The sequence below is a fragment of the Branchiostoma belcheri genome, unplaced genomic scaffold (assembly GCF_001625305.1).
Source record: "Branchiostoma belcheri isolate BF01 breed outbred unplaced genomic scaffold, Haploidv18h27 scaffold8, whole genome shotgun sequence".
NCBI lineage: Eukaryota > Metazoa > Chordata > Leptocardii > Amphioxiformes > Branchiostomatidae > Branchiostoma > Branchiostoma belcheri.
Genome location: NW_017804464.1, coordinates 4,633,871 through 4,648,040, shown reverse-complemented (window position 1 = coordinate 4,648,040; position 14,170 = coordinate 4,633,871). Strand labels below are relative to the sequence as shown.

Genomic DNA, 14,170 nt, shown 5'->3' with positions numbered 1-14,170 from the left:
TGAATAAATTATGTTTAATGATGTTCACCTCAATTTAACTTTCAAATACCACAAGTATGAAATTCCAGGCAGTTATCGTTACATGATTATAAAGTTTTCTCATTAATTATGCAAATTAAGTCATTATTAACATAATCAATATCTTCCTGTGTTTCTCTCATTGTCAATTACCAATGTCACAAGCTTCAATTGTCCTATCATGGAATGCAGCTGATTTATAGAATTTCCCCATAAATTATGCAAATTACATCCATATTTGCATAATTGTCACACAATTATATTAAGCATCACATAAGCTACCTACATACCAAAAATCACAACGATCCGTCAACCGGTTCTTGAGTTATCCCCTTTTGAATATTTTCAAGAATTTATCCCTGCAGTTCCAGAGCAAGCCGCTAGGGGGCCTAAACTCACGTCACTTCTTTCCCAGCACAAGAGCTACCTACCATCTAAATTTCATCACCATAGCATGCCTCGATCATGAGATATCAAAACCGGAAGTTCAGCTGCAGTACCATAATAAGCCGCTAGGGGGTCCAGAATCTAATCATTTTGAGGTCTCATCAAGACCTACCCACCTACCAAGTATCAAGACAATCCATCAAGGCCTTCTCAAGTTATCGTGTTTACAGACAGACACACACACGCACAAACACACACATACACGAACGCCCCTGAAAACATAACCTTCTTGGCGAAGGTAATAAATCTAAAATGTCTATTAAGCTTGAGTGGACTTAGAAAGTCAATGATTTTGAGACATACCTAGGTGTCCTTTCTGACCGTGCCTTTTCCAGCCTCGTCCAAAAATGCAGAGAAACAGCCGGTAAACTACCCGGCGAGCCCCTATTTTCAGTTGTTATTGTATGGGCCTGTTAATTGTCTGAGACTTTATGCTTGAATATTGATATTGTATACTCTTTCTTATGGCCCTGTTTGCACCTACCAGACTAAGAAATCAGCACAGGAGTAAAAAATGGAACACTTCTCTTAAAAAGGGTTCTATTTCTGAAAGATCATTAAAATAGCCATTATAGGACTTTGTTTCTTAGTTACGCGAATTCTTCTGAATAATGCAATGGTACAAAAGTGTAGACAGACAGGCTATGTTGCCGTGTTCATTTAGTAAAGCCTTGTGCTGACAAGATGGTCGTGACAACAAGCTTTGGAAATATTTTAACCAGACTGTGGCTTAGCAAAGTGTCATCATGATGGTTTATCTGTCATGATGAATGAGAACTCGTAATTTCTAGATCTGTTGCGAATAGTCTGGAACGAATGGCAGCAAAATAGCGCCACGTCACCAAATAAAACAATCATGGCGCAACACCCATATCACCCTCGTTAGAACTAACCTTACCCCAAGTAGGTATTAAGATGTAAATTGTTAAACATTTTCTAATGTCCAGACTTCTCTGGCAGCTATCTACCGAGTCGGACAGTACATATATAAATAAATGGCAAGTATTCTACCGTCACATTTACATGTAGAATTACAATTTGATTACCAGCTTAACCTATGGGCGTAGGCCAGTGACAAACCACCTACAAGAAATTTTACCCTTTTTTTATTGTTTGTCCACTCGCTGATACATACCTTGCAAGTTGGTCAGAATAGCTGCAGTTGACACTTTTTTGACAGGAACTCGGGCACAGGTTGCTGTTGTTCTTGTAAGGTGTGTCAGCCTCCTTCGGTAGCTGATCCGCAAAGCCGTATGACAAACCACCCAGGATTGGTGTTATGTAAATAGCGGAGTTGATTGTCTGATGCTGGCTTTTTGAATAATATTGTTGACATGATGAAAATTCAAATCATGATGCAGCTGATTGGAAAATTGCAATAGTGGATATTGTTTTACCTTGTTGACAAGCACATTCTGTGTAGAATGAGTATCAGAGGAAAGATTACTTCAGTTGTAAGATTTAGAATGTTATCCTTGTATCAAATGCCTTTGCTACAGGTATAAGAGGGCGTGCAAGGATGTACATCAATTTTCGGAAGACATAATTCAGCAACGCAAACGAGCTTTGGACGGTCTGTCCACCACTGAGACAGCTCGGCGGCAGAAATATCTGGATTTTCTGGACATATTACTGATGGCAAAGGTACTGTTTATTACGTTTGAAACGTCTCTGAGTACGTACAAATGCAGGACACATATGTGACTACTGCAATGTTGAGTTTATAATATTCAGTATGTAATCAATTTGTTCTGTACAAATGTTTTGAAATTTTCTTCAGAACGAACTGACTAAACATTAAAACTTAAAGTCATTTAATAATTTAATAATCATAATAATTTGCTTTTTAGCTCTTGAAGAAATTCTTCTTACCCTGGTTAAATCAATGAAATACTTTAAGAAACCTTTAAGATAAAGCACTAAAATACCACATTATTGTCAAAAAGGGCCTACTTTAGTACGATATTAGCCAACGAGGGTGACATACATTGTTGGCACATTATCGCATGAAACAATTTTTGAAGTAAATAATCAACTGACTTTCAAATATGAGCGCCATGACCGTTGCATCACGTTTAGGCCACAGCAAGTAAATTTTATGGATGACATCCTCCGTAGACTCCAAATCTAATCCGAAAAAAGGTTCCTACATTTAAAAATTTTGACACAATCATTGTACACATGGTTTTGATTCAGTGGGAGCATCACATATACACAGCCACCATCACATATCACGACATCAAAGTAAGAAACAAAACATTAAATCAAAGCCTTTTCTTGTCTCCTCTCTTCATAGTTATCTGCCATCCCCCCCCCCCCCTTCCAGCATGGCAACAAATATCTTTGCCCATTTTCGGCATGTTGACCACTGTCAAAGGACAACAAAATTTCTTGTTTATTTTTCCAAAACCACGCGAAAATTAATGCGCGCATTGATGTCATCCATAAAAATTACTTGCTGTGACCTTAGGATGAAGATGGGGACGGTCTGACCGATGCTGAGATCAGGGACGAGGTGGACACCTTCATGTTCGAAGGACACGACACCACAGCCAGCGGGCTGTCCTGGACCCTGTACTGCCTGGCTCGGCATCCGGGACATCAGGAGAAGTGCAGGAGGGAGGCACAGGAAGTACTGCAGGGCAGAACGGAAGTGACGTGGTAAGAAATTTTTCCCGTCGTCCCATAATTCATGCTCATGCGGCTATGTCTAAGAAGAAATAACATGCTCAGCCTGGTATCAATTACGCTTGAGATGTAATAAAACCTTAAGCCCCACCACCATACATGTATATATTTACTTTTCTTAGCTTTTCTGATTTCCTATTCATAAATGTAATGTAACGCTTTTAGATATGATTGCTAATCTTTCGTTATTCAGTCTTTTTGTTATGATTTTCTTTATTGGTAATCGTAACGCACGCACTGAAACTAACCAAAGACTAGAAAGGTAACGTTTGCAAGGCATATGGTCTGCTCTCTTACTCAAACACATTGAATTTCATATGATCAGACAGGAGTAGTCTAAATCCCGCCTGCTATAAAATTGCAACATGATGTATTACCCAACACCAGTTACCATGACACAGCACTGGTTCAGGTCGCTGAGGTCACTGCTTGGAGACGAAGAAGAGGAAGAAGAAACTGAGCAAAAACAAAATGTTTTCATTCGTAAATATCATTAGAGATTTGTCTCACACATCTAACGCGTAAATCGATGTTCAGCAGCCATTCATTCTGTACCACAGGGAAGATCTCCCGTCCATGAAGTACATCACGATGTGCATCAAGGAAAGCCTTCGTCTCTACCCACCTGTTCCCAAAATACTCCGGGAATTAGAGGCATCCCTTACCTTACCCAATGGGAAAACCGTGCAGAAAGGTATATTCGTTTCAATGACTGCCTGTCGCCTTCAGCATGGATATGATGACAACCTGCTGAAGTTTTCCACGTATTTTTTTTTAATTTCTTTGTAATCACAATTAATATATTTGAAAAAAAAACGGATGTCGGATTTATGCAATGCCCTCGATGCTATCTTAGGGACGGCAGTTTTCATTGGTCTACAGCGGCTACACCTTAATCCTGGCATTTGGGAAAGACCGGAGGTTAGTTTTTCCTTGTATATTCATTTAAAGTTCCCTTGAATGAATGAATGAATGAATGAATGAATGAATGAATGAATGAATGAATGAATGAATGAATGAATGAATGAATGAATGAATGAATGAATGAATGAATGAATGAATGAATGAATGAATGAATGAATGACCTTTATTGTGCTCTAACAAGCTAAGTACAGGTCATGAATAGACAAGGAAAAGGATACAGCAATGATACTTAAACTGTACATACTAATGTGATCTACCATTTACATTGTTCGACTTCTTCTCGCTTCTTGACGCAGTTATAGATGTTCGAGCATATAGAACTAGTGATACATGGTTTGTCAAGTTTCATAAGAAATATATTTTTTTCTGATTCATTTAAATGTCCAAAGCTGGGGAACTTATCTATTATATAAGAATATAGGAAATCTCTCTCATTTCTATATAACGTGCAATCGACTACGAAATGATACTCATCCTCAATCTTATCTAAATCGCAAAATTGGCAAATCCTTTGCTCTAGAGGAATGCGGTTGTGTCTGCCTTTTTCTATGTGGAGTTTGTGTGAACTAATCCGGAGTTTTGTGATGGCTGTTCTGTGTCGAATGCTTGTAATTTGAATGACTGACTGACTAAATGAATGGATGAATGGTTGAATGAAGGAGAACTGATTATTAAAACAGGTCAATCTATGTGCTGTGCAGGGTTTAGAATGAAGCATTCGCATATATTACTTTTATGATACTTCTTTTGCATGCAATCCATAAATGTAATTTGTAACATTGTTTCATGTAGATATTGATAAAAGTTCCATGTAAAGGTCCACTGTTGACTGGAGAAAATGTAAGATAAATGTGTTTGTTTAATATAACCGCCTTTTTATGGTTTTCAGATAGTCCTTTATTACATTTTGAAATATTGTAAATTTGTTTTATTCAGAATCTTTATGTTTTGTCAGGAATACGACCCTCATCGTTTTTCGCCGGAAAAATCGAAGGATCGACATCCATATGCATTTCTGCCTTTTTCGGCAGGACCAAGGTAGGATTTAAATTTGTACTTTTTAAACTTTGAGTACAATTGATTTTCTCGATAACGACAAGTGTCGTTGCGTTAAATTTAAAAACCCTTCATGTTCAAGATCAAAAATCAAGCAAAATTCCAATAAAGCTGTACAGTACTGTAAAAATACCTTAAACAAGAAAGTTTTACAGCAACGAAATTATACAGCAACGAAAGTATATTTATTTATTTATTTATTTATTTATTTATTTATTTATTTATTTATTTATTTATTTATTTATTTATTTATTTATTTATTTATTTATTTATTTATTTATTTATTTATTTATTTATTTATTTATTTATTTATTTATTTATTCCTGCTGACAGGACAGACATTTACACGTACATTACAAGAATACAATACATCAACGTGGAGAGGTCAGGGTCACACACCTAAGGCTTATAGGGGTCACCTAGAGAGTTCCATAGCTTCCTTAGATTATATTCTATCAAATGCATTGCTTGCGTCACTATAAGAACTGCTCCTTTTTTCCATCATACAGGAACTGTATCGGGCAGCACTTCGCCATGAACGAGTTGAAGACGTCTGTAGCGCTCATCCTGCAGCGGTTCAGCCTGACTCCTGACGACACTCTGCCCGAGCCGCTCTCCGTACACAAAATTGTCCTACGGGCTGACAGTCCGGGTCTGTTCCTCAAAATCAACCCCATAAGCTAGATTATTGGCTAGGATGTAATGAAATAAAAATTAAACTCCATCTCAAATTGAATTTCACTCGCCAGAATTTTCGACCAAATATCTCGGTTTTCATGAAAAAGCAATCAGCAGCGGCAAGGAAGCAAGATTATGCCTTCGTGGAGAGGGCAGACCAATGTTTTTTGTGTTTTTACATTTCATTCATACGCTTTGGTGGAGTCGGGTTGGCCATGGGATCTGTTTTAAGTAATGTTGATAAAACCTATCATGTAAACTCATAATTTTTAATGCATCTATAATGATTGGTTGGAAAATAAAGGACGGAAATAAATCTTATCTTAGGCCACACCGACTTAATTTTATGGATGACATTCTAGACCCCTAAAGTAGTGCACGCGGGCGAATAAAAAAAATTCCGGTCAAAAATAAAAATGCTGCTAAACCACAGGAATACAAAGCTGGTACTGTGAATTCATAGTATATAGCGACGTATACGACAAACCGGCTTTTTGCGGAATTTATGAATCGGCACCTTACGTATGTACTGAGTTCTTGAGTCGTGGAGCTTCGGTAGCCTGGGTGCCCGGCTCCGTTTTGTCACTAACTAGCATGGACTACCCAGGCCTAGAGCCTCGGAGGACGTGACCTTTGGAGTTGCGACTGGTCTATTTTTAGGTTGAACCGTAGATACGCATCTATTACAAATTTAAATCAATTTTGTGAATTCAGGCATGATATGCATAGGTAATTTGGCGTGTGAATTTGTGTCAAAAAAAAGTGTGCATGCGTGTCGGAGATGTATTATAAAGTATAACCATTGCCTGAAAGAACAATACTTTATCAATGTACCCCATATGCACATGAACAACGGCACAATACATCTATGAAAAGTTCCAAATAAGCAGCCTAATTGATTTCTGATATTTATATCCTTTCCCACGCTCACAGATTTCTGCCCTGTATTTCATGATCAGGTAGAAAACGTGCATGAATTTATTACTGAGATATGTACAATCAATGCTATATATTTGCTGCAAAATTAAGTATTTTTTTATGAATCAGTATACCTCATTATAACAATAGGAAACCGGGAAAGACCCTGAGTATTCATGAGTCAGGTGTTATTTGGTCACATGTACGTGCGTGATTCAACCTCGGCAACCTTCGGCACGCAATACCTGTGTACGTAGGGTACATATTACATCATATCCAGTGAACCATGACTGTGCTTCCGCCATTATCCTTTAAGTTTTCACAGAGGACATAACTTCTACATTTGTCCTGTAATTCAGGCAGATTGAAACAAACTCCCCTTTTGGCACAGGGCATTATATCGTAGTGCTAGTGTATTATCAGTGCATTATCATTGGTATGACGTGCTGTCATGTGACCGATCAAGTTTCCTTCTGAGAAGTAGAGCTTTCACAATCGACTCACAAGGTGTAACAAGTAGCAGAAGCTTTTCAGCATCGATGCAACTCTCCTGATTCTGCATTCTGTCATCATAACGTGCAAATAGGGTGAGTGTTAACTTTTTATTATGCTTATAGTTAGTATAAATATAGGTTGTAACAGAAGTAAATGCCCTTGTGTTTGAATCGACTACGTGTTAACTTCAGGTAATTAAGTAAGCTCCGTTTGCGTTTGAATGGACTACGTTTTATTTCAGGTAAGTAAACGTTCCATGCAGTATGTACGGTTAGTGGTCGCGTAATCTGAGAATCGTAATTAAGTCAAGTGTATATTATTGTCCGTAAAATGGACCCTGTTACTTTAGACCGGGCTTGTTTTCCGGGTTGATTATAATTAGGAACTTCGTTCGTACGTGACTGAAACTGAGTCTCACACCAGAGTTTAACAGGGGGAAACGTGGCGGCAAACTATGTCCTTACAGAATGAGCAATTCTGAATCTGGTGTGTGTGTGTGTGTGTGTGTGTGTGTACGTGTGTGTGTGTGTGTGTGTGTGTACATGTGTTTGTATGTATATATGTGCGTGCGTGTATGTGTGTGTCTGTTTATGTGCGCGCTTGCGTGTACATGTGTTTGTATGTATGTATGTATGTGTGCGTGTGTGTGTGTGTGTACATGTACATATGTGTGTGTGCTGCTTGTACGTGTGTGTGTGTTCATGTGCGTGTTTGCGTGTGTATGTGTGTACATGTGCGTGTGTACATGTGTCAGTGTGTGTTTGTGTGTGTGTGTGTGTGTGTGCGCGCGCGCGCGCGCGCGGCTTATCACAAAAACCCAAGAAGCTGGTGGATACTATACATATTTGATACCATAGTGCTAAATGGCAGGGATATTGTGATATTTCATATCATTGAACGTTGTATATATTGTTCATGTTTGCCATATCATGGTTCATTGCTTTTTCTCTAAGTTTAATTGGGTAAGTTGGCTGTTTCAAAACAAATTAATTCGTGGAGCTATTTGGTCACGGGGCCCGAACCCCATTTCTTCACATAGAAAATGGGGTTTGGTCTGACATAATAAGGTGTTGTTTGTACTTTGGAAGCTATGATTGACGTTGTATTGTATTGTATGCTGGTGCCATGCATATTTGCTAACATTGTGATAAAGGTTGAGATTGACAAACAGTTGTATCACGGATAAACAATGATACATATCTCAGAGGTGATAGGGTCTCCATATTAACAACTATACCTTTACTGTATGATTAAATTTAAGACAAAATCCAAATGTCAGGATTATGAACAATAAAGCTATCTTTTATTGTCAACCAAGACTCAAATTATCTGCGGATAATATTTTCTTTGCAGGTGAGGCCGTTTTGAGCAGGTAAGAGGTGACAGAGATAAACATTCGCAAGGAAGGAGCTGGAACTGCGGTCAAAGGTGTGTGGATTGTTTATGGTCCTTTCTACTTTCTTCTAGCCATGAACTTTACGACAAAATTGTCAAATGTTTATGACGGAATCCCTCCGTACCGACGTATTTTGACAGGAACAAAAGTGGGGAGGGGGCAAATGATAAGAAAAGCGATGGAATCCATAAAGTTCACTATACGTATAACATAACTCTGGTCCCAGCTCAATTGTCAATTGCTTTCCTTCGTCCCTCATTCGAAAGAGCAGAATGATAGTGTTTAGTTATGCCCCAAAGTTTTTGCTGTGTCCAAAGTTTGTGCCGTGTAACTACTGATTTTATCATATTTAAGAAAAGGCAGAATGATTTGAGTATTGGTAGACATTGATAGATAGCTTTATGATTCATAGTTTTGCCGTCACATTTGTGTTCCGATATCGCCCCTCGTATATATATTTATATATATATATGAGTTTAATAAACATTAATTATAGTTACGTACAAACACCCCTGTTCGAAAATCATAAATGTAACCAGGGTAAATTGCTGCATTGAAACTTTTGTGTATGGAAAATACTGCACCATAAGGCCAAACGAGTTTTTCTGCTTCAAATTATGTTGCTATTTTCGGGTTGTTTCTTCCAGTGTCTTAACCACGTTAATTCTTTATCTTCTATTCAATGATGACATACAGACATGGCCGTGCGAAGTTCTTTTGCCGACATCATCAAAGTTTACGATATCAAGAGAGAGAGACTACTGCAGCTTTACCAGGAGTCACAGAGATTCATTCATGACAACTTCGCCCACCATTCAGCCTTCCAATCGTTACTTTGCGATGACAAAGAACCACTGATGACAGAATTGCAGCGACGAAAAGACATCCTACAATCTCAAATCTATCAAGTCGTCTTTTTAGGTACAATTATATTTGGTATTTTTTTAAGGACATTATACGTAAAATGTTGTTACTCCGTGAAGGAGGTCAGGACCTCCGGACGGAGTGTTGTGAAGAGTCGTTTTTTCGTGTTCGCAGTCAAAACACTGGGTTCTCTTTGTGTAATCGGCATGCAATTTTATACGCCGTCTGCGGGCATGCCCGTGTTGATGCACGAATGTGTATTTTTGCCGTTGCTGCTTTCGCGGTCAATGTAATATTGCAGATGCACCCCTATAGTTATGAGGCAAATTGGAATGGTCCAGAAAAACCCGTTGTTTGGAATAGCAGTGGGGGGTGGAACTTCAGGCAGATGGTGAGGGGCCGATAAGTGGTACCACGGCAGTAACACTCGCGGTGCTGGCCGCAACTGTTGCTGGAATTTGCCAGTCGCGCTTAATAAGTAACAGGCACGGTAAGACGGTGGGGCTGTCTTTGTTACTAGTGACACGACCATGATAGTCCAATCTTTATGTGAATGCAATGATTGTGTGTGTGTAATTAAAATGAACTTCGAACTTGAAGCACAGTATCTTTACACGCCCTGAGAGCAGTAATGGATTTAGGTCTTTTTATGTTTTATGGTTGTGACGCGCCCTCATTGTATTAACCGTTGCCTTATGTCTGCACAGTAGGTCTGGCGTTGACGCTTGGGATTATTTTTGTTGCAAAATATAAAACTTCACGGAGGATTGTCACCTATGGCTTCTTGTTTTTTTTAAATTTTTTAAGGACATCATACGTTTTTTTCTAACATTCTGTGCTTAGTGGTTTGTCCGATCAAGGACATTATAGAGAAGTATAGTGTCCTTGGTCCAATTGATAAGTAAAGTGCATGCATGCAGTTATAAGGGCATATGGGTAACTCTTAACCCTGTGTGCTTGTGTGTGTGTGTGTGTGCTTGTCTCCCTCTGTGTATGTATGCATTGTAACGTTGTATATGTAGATGTGTGCGAATGCTTGAGATATCTATTCGTGCTATTTATTTACTTGTTATATCTTAAAGATAACGCTATATTTGTTGATGGCAGGCACCCACAACTCTGGAAAGAGTACCACGATCAACATGCTGCTGGGTACAGAACTTCTACCCAAAGCCCTGCGCCACTGTACTGACGTGAACTGTGAAGTAAGGTATGGTGAGCAGAAGAAGGCTCTGATCTACAACATGTCGGAGTTGGTCAATGAAGTTTCGCTAGGTAAGTCTGAACTTTTCAAAGGTAGAATCTAAGATACGTCAATTTCATATGGTCCATTTTATATGGTATTCATTGGGTTTTCTCTTTGTGTACAGCTTTTTTTTTTGAGGGTGGGGTACAAAAATCGCATGCTTTTAATGTTCCCGTGTTACCTCAAAAGGACTGATATACCTTCTAGAAGTTGATCCAATTTCAACTAGAGAAGTATATAGAAGTAACATTTGCAAAGCAAATTCATAATGTTTTCCTTCTTACTCATTCACATACATGTACTACTAGTATATGGTGACAGGAGCAGAGCAGACCATGAACTTGCAACATTATGTAACCCAACACCAGTCACCATGGTGACAGACGCCAACAAATCATGTCATTAGTCAGATCATAGGTTACTGTTTGGAGAAGACGAAGAAGAGGAAGAAAGTGAGCAAAAACAATATGTTTTCCTTCTGTAAACATAACGATGTTTTCCTTCGGTAAACATAACGAGTCCTTTCCTACTCACAGATGTTCAAAATCCAAACAAAGTTCTTGCTGGGTACGTGCGACATGACAAGAATAAAGATGTTGGCAACCTGTATGACAAAGTCGAAATATACTGGCCGGCAGATCTTCTTCAGGTAAATGTTGATAAATGATAATTATAATAAAGTTCATGAGTAAAATTAATGATAATAAATGAACATGATTTTGAAGTAAATTGATATTAAGTCCAATGTCCATCAGTTTCGCCATTCTTTTTTTTTTTGGTAAAAAATGGGATACTACCACTACTATCCCATTAAATCAGCAGAATCATAACAATGTGATAATAAGGGTGTACTATCTTTTTTACCAATAATTTAGTTTACCAATACTTTATACTTTATAATTCGTAAGATAATTTTGTTGTACATGAGGTAAAGAAAATAGGCTAAACAAATAGAATAAAATTATCCTCATAATTCTACATATAAACATTCGTCCTCATATGTGACTCAAAACTCATGTGACTTAAACGAAATCATTAAGTTACTATTCTTACCTATCTATCATTTTAAGAGTGGCCTTGTCCTGGTAGATACTCCAGGCGTTGACATCGTTGCCGGTCATGACTCGGGTCTTTGGGATACGTACGGCACTCGCGCTGTGACAGCTGTGTTCGTGTTAGATGGTGGATACTTTGGAAATGAGGTATTCATAAGTCAATGAAATTTTTGTGGATGTCATAATTTTTGGAAGGTGTAAACAAATGTGCAATAAGCTGTAAACTTAATAATTAGAAGATACTCTATCATTAGGCAGCTTTGGATGTTGACATGCACTAGCTTTCTTCACGTATCACCAGTGGATGAAGTGGACTATGGAAAAATGTTGCCATGCACGTAGTGGTATTGGTCATTGCATGCGTGTAATATCCCTCTGAACAATTTGCATCCGTTGTTTAATTTAAAATATCAAAATGGTAGTCTGAAAACTTACTAGTCTAGAGCTTCAACAAATTAGAATGTAGTTGGCGGGATCTTGTAACAATGTGTGTCTATCTGACAATACCGAGGGCTTTCATTTTAATGAAATAGACTCAACCTCTTGTGACTAATCATTCATTTACAAATGTACAACCGAAAAATTTCTCTTAGACCCAGATCCAAAACCTGATACGGTCGTTCTCTAACATGCCGGATGAAGCTGCCATCTTCACCATCAACAAGTGGGACATCGTAGTGGAGGACTCCGACTCTTCCAGCGAGAGCGAACAGGTCTCCGCAGACGAGTACACCAGACGGTGTGACAGTCTTAAGGAGGCGTGGCCACGGCTTGATGTGGAAAATCAAGTCCTCTGCACCAGGGCCAAAGAAGCTCTGCAGCACCGCAAAAGTGGGCGTCCTAGCGACGACTGCACCAAACTGCTTGCTCACTTAGAGACGTCGTTTGGGTCAAGTCTGACAACAAGAGTAAAGGAGCACACCCAGTAAGTAAAAGCATCATCTTTTTCTCTTTCTAGATTAAAGTAATTTCATGGATGGTATAAGCGATACATACTTGAAACCACAAATACTAGATTGTTGATGCATATTGAATTGACTGCATTTGCAAATTAATTGTTTGATATGTTGCTTGCTGCGTTTTTGTCAGTTCTTAATAAGTATTTTTTTGTTTCGCATAGATGGCTGGTCCAGTTTCTTCAAAAGGCGGCCGAAATCTTCGAGAAGTGCTTAAACATACCAGATAGCAGGGGCCAAAAGACTGGCCAAAGTGAAGTTGCTCAGCGATACAAAGACGGCCTGCGAAGATGCGAGCTCAAGCAAGAAATCACCAAACACCTAAAGGGCAAGGTAAACCTTGGCATCAAAGATCTGTCTTTAAAGCTTCGAGACTTCCTGGTAGCAGAGAAAGGTGCTCTAGTCGAGAACTGGAAGCCCAACGATGACCAGCTGCCCGACATCGGAGGATTTGACGACCTTGAGGATCTCATCAGACGTCTTGTTGTCAGGAAAATGTGCGACATCGTTCGTGAGTGGGACAAGAAGACAGATTTGCTGAAGACCTTCGAACTCAACATCGTCTCTGAGTTCAAAGACCAGTTCTGCCTGATGAAGAATGAACTGGAACGCATTCTGCAGATGCGAGATGTCAGTGACTCACAAACTTCAAGTAAGCTGCGGACCATCGACAATCTTTTCGTCCTTCCTGCCCTAATGTTCCAGTCTCTCCCAACGGTCATGGCAGCCATTTTGAATGCGTTGTTATTTCCGGTTGCAATCGGGAAGGATGTGCTCGGAAGGAGACGTGAGAAAAAGGAGTACACGGGAACCGCAGGCACGGCAACAAGTGTTCTCGACCAGCGTAGAGAGTACGTGCGGAGGAAGCTCAACGGCATCCTTACGGAGATATTAAACAAGGAGCACTACTACAACATCATCAGGGAATGCTTTCAGCCGGCAGTGGATCTCAATGAGTTGGTCAAGCTCATCCCCCAGATCAAAACGTTCCTGCAGGATCAGATAACGCAAATTGAAGAAAACCAGTTCCCTATGCTGAAGGACCAGCTCATCCACAGGCTAGCCGATGTACGTCTGTTTGAAGCCACAGAAGTTCGTCAATACTCCCTCCACGTCCCAACAAGCATTTCTTGGGAAGACAGGTACGTGTGGTTAAAACCTATATTTCAGTGACTTACATGTGATTTACTTATTATAAAAGTACATGCAGGTCTTTTGAACTTTGTGTTTCAATTTCTATATTCTTGCTTATTCAGTGACGACATTGGAGAAGGGTCGTTTAGCAAAGTCTACAAAGCTACAATGTCGAGGGGAGACATGCAGAGTGGAGCTGTAGCGGTGAAAGTGCCTAAGTTAGCTTTGGAGGTCAACATCATGGATTATCTCAACGAAGAAGATATTCTTACGTGAGTATATTATTATTATTATT

At 39.2% G+C, this 14,170-nt stretch overlaps 2 protein-coding genes across 3 annotated transcripts in view; both read left to right on the top strand.

Annotated features, from left to right (window-relative positions):
• LOC109486127 (cytochrome P450 4F4-like) overlaps positions 1–5,888 on the top strand; it is a 15,092-nt gene extending 9,204 nt beyond the window's left edge. The window contains exons 7-12 of the mRNA XM_019789826.1: positions 1,965–2,109; positions 2,936–3,126; positions 3,714–3,847; positions 4,010–4,074; positions 5,033–5,115; positions 5,643–5,888. Of these exons, the coding sequence (XP_019645385.1) occupies positions 1,965–2,109; positions 2,936–3,126; positions 3,714–3,847; positions 4,010–4,074; positions 5,033–5,115; positions 5,643–5,817 (793 nt within the window). The 3' untranslated portion in view covers positions 5,818–5,888. The remainder of the gene's footprint in view (positions 1–1,964; positions 2,110–2,935; positions 3,127–3,713; positions 3,848–4,009; positions 4,075–5,032; positions 5,116–5,642) is intronic.
• Positions 5,889–5,992: 104 nt separating this feature from the next.
• Positions 5,993–14,170, top strand: part of LOC109486111 — an 11,434-nt gene continuing 3,256 nt past the window's right edge. Inside the window, exons 1-9 of one of the 2 annotated variants that reach the window (XM_019789800.1) lie at positions 5,993–7,316; positions 8,578–8,652; positions 9,317–9,541; positions 10,592–10,759; positions 11,267–11,379; positions 11,801–11,932; positions 12,379–12,710; positions 12,906–13,883; positions 13,998–14,147. In XM_019789800.1, coding sequence (XP_019645359.1) covers positions 9,319–9,541; positions 10,592–10,759; positions 11,267–11,379; positions 11,801–11,932; positions 12,379–12,710; positions 12,906–13,883; positions 13,998–14,147 — 2,096 coding nt within the window. In that variant the 5' untranslated portion in view covers positions 5,993–7,316; positions 8,578–8,652; positions 9,317–9,318. Of the gene's footprint in view, positions 7,317–8,577; positions 8,653–9,316; positions 9,542–10,591; positions 10,760–11,266; positions 11,380–11,800; positions 11,933–12,378; positions 12,711–12,905; positions 13,884–13,997; positions 14,148–14,170 lie in introns of those variants that run through there. The other variant, XM_019789802.1, reaches the window with a different exon arrangement.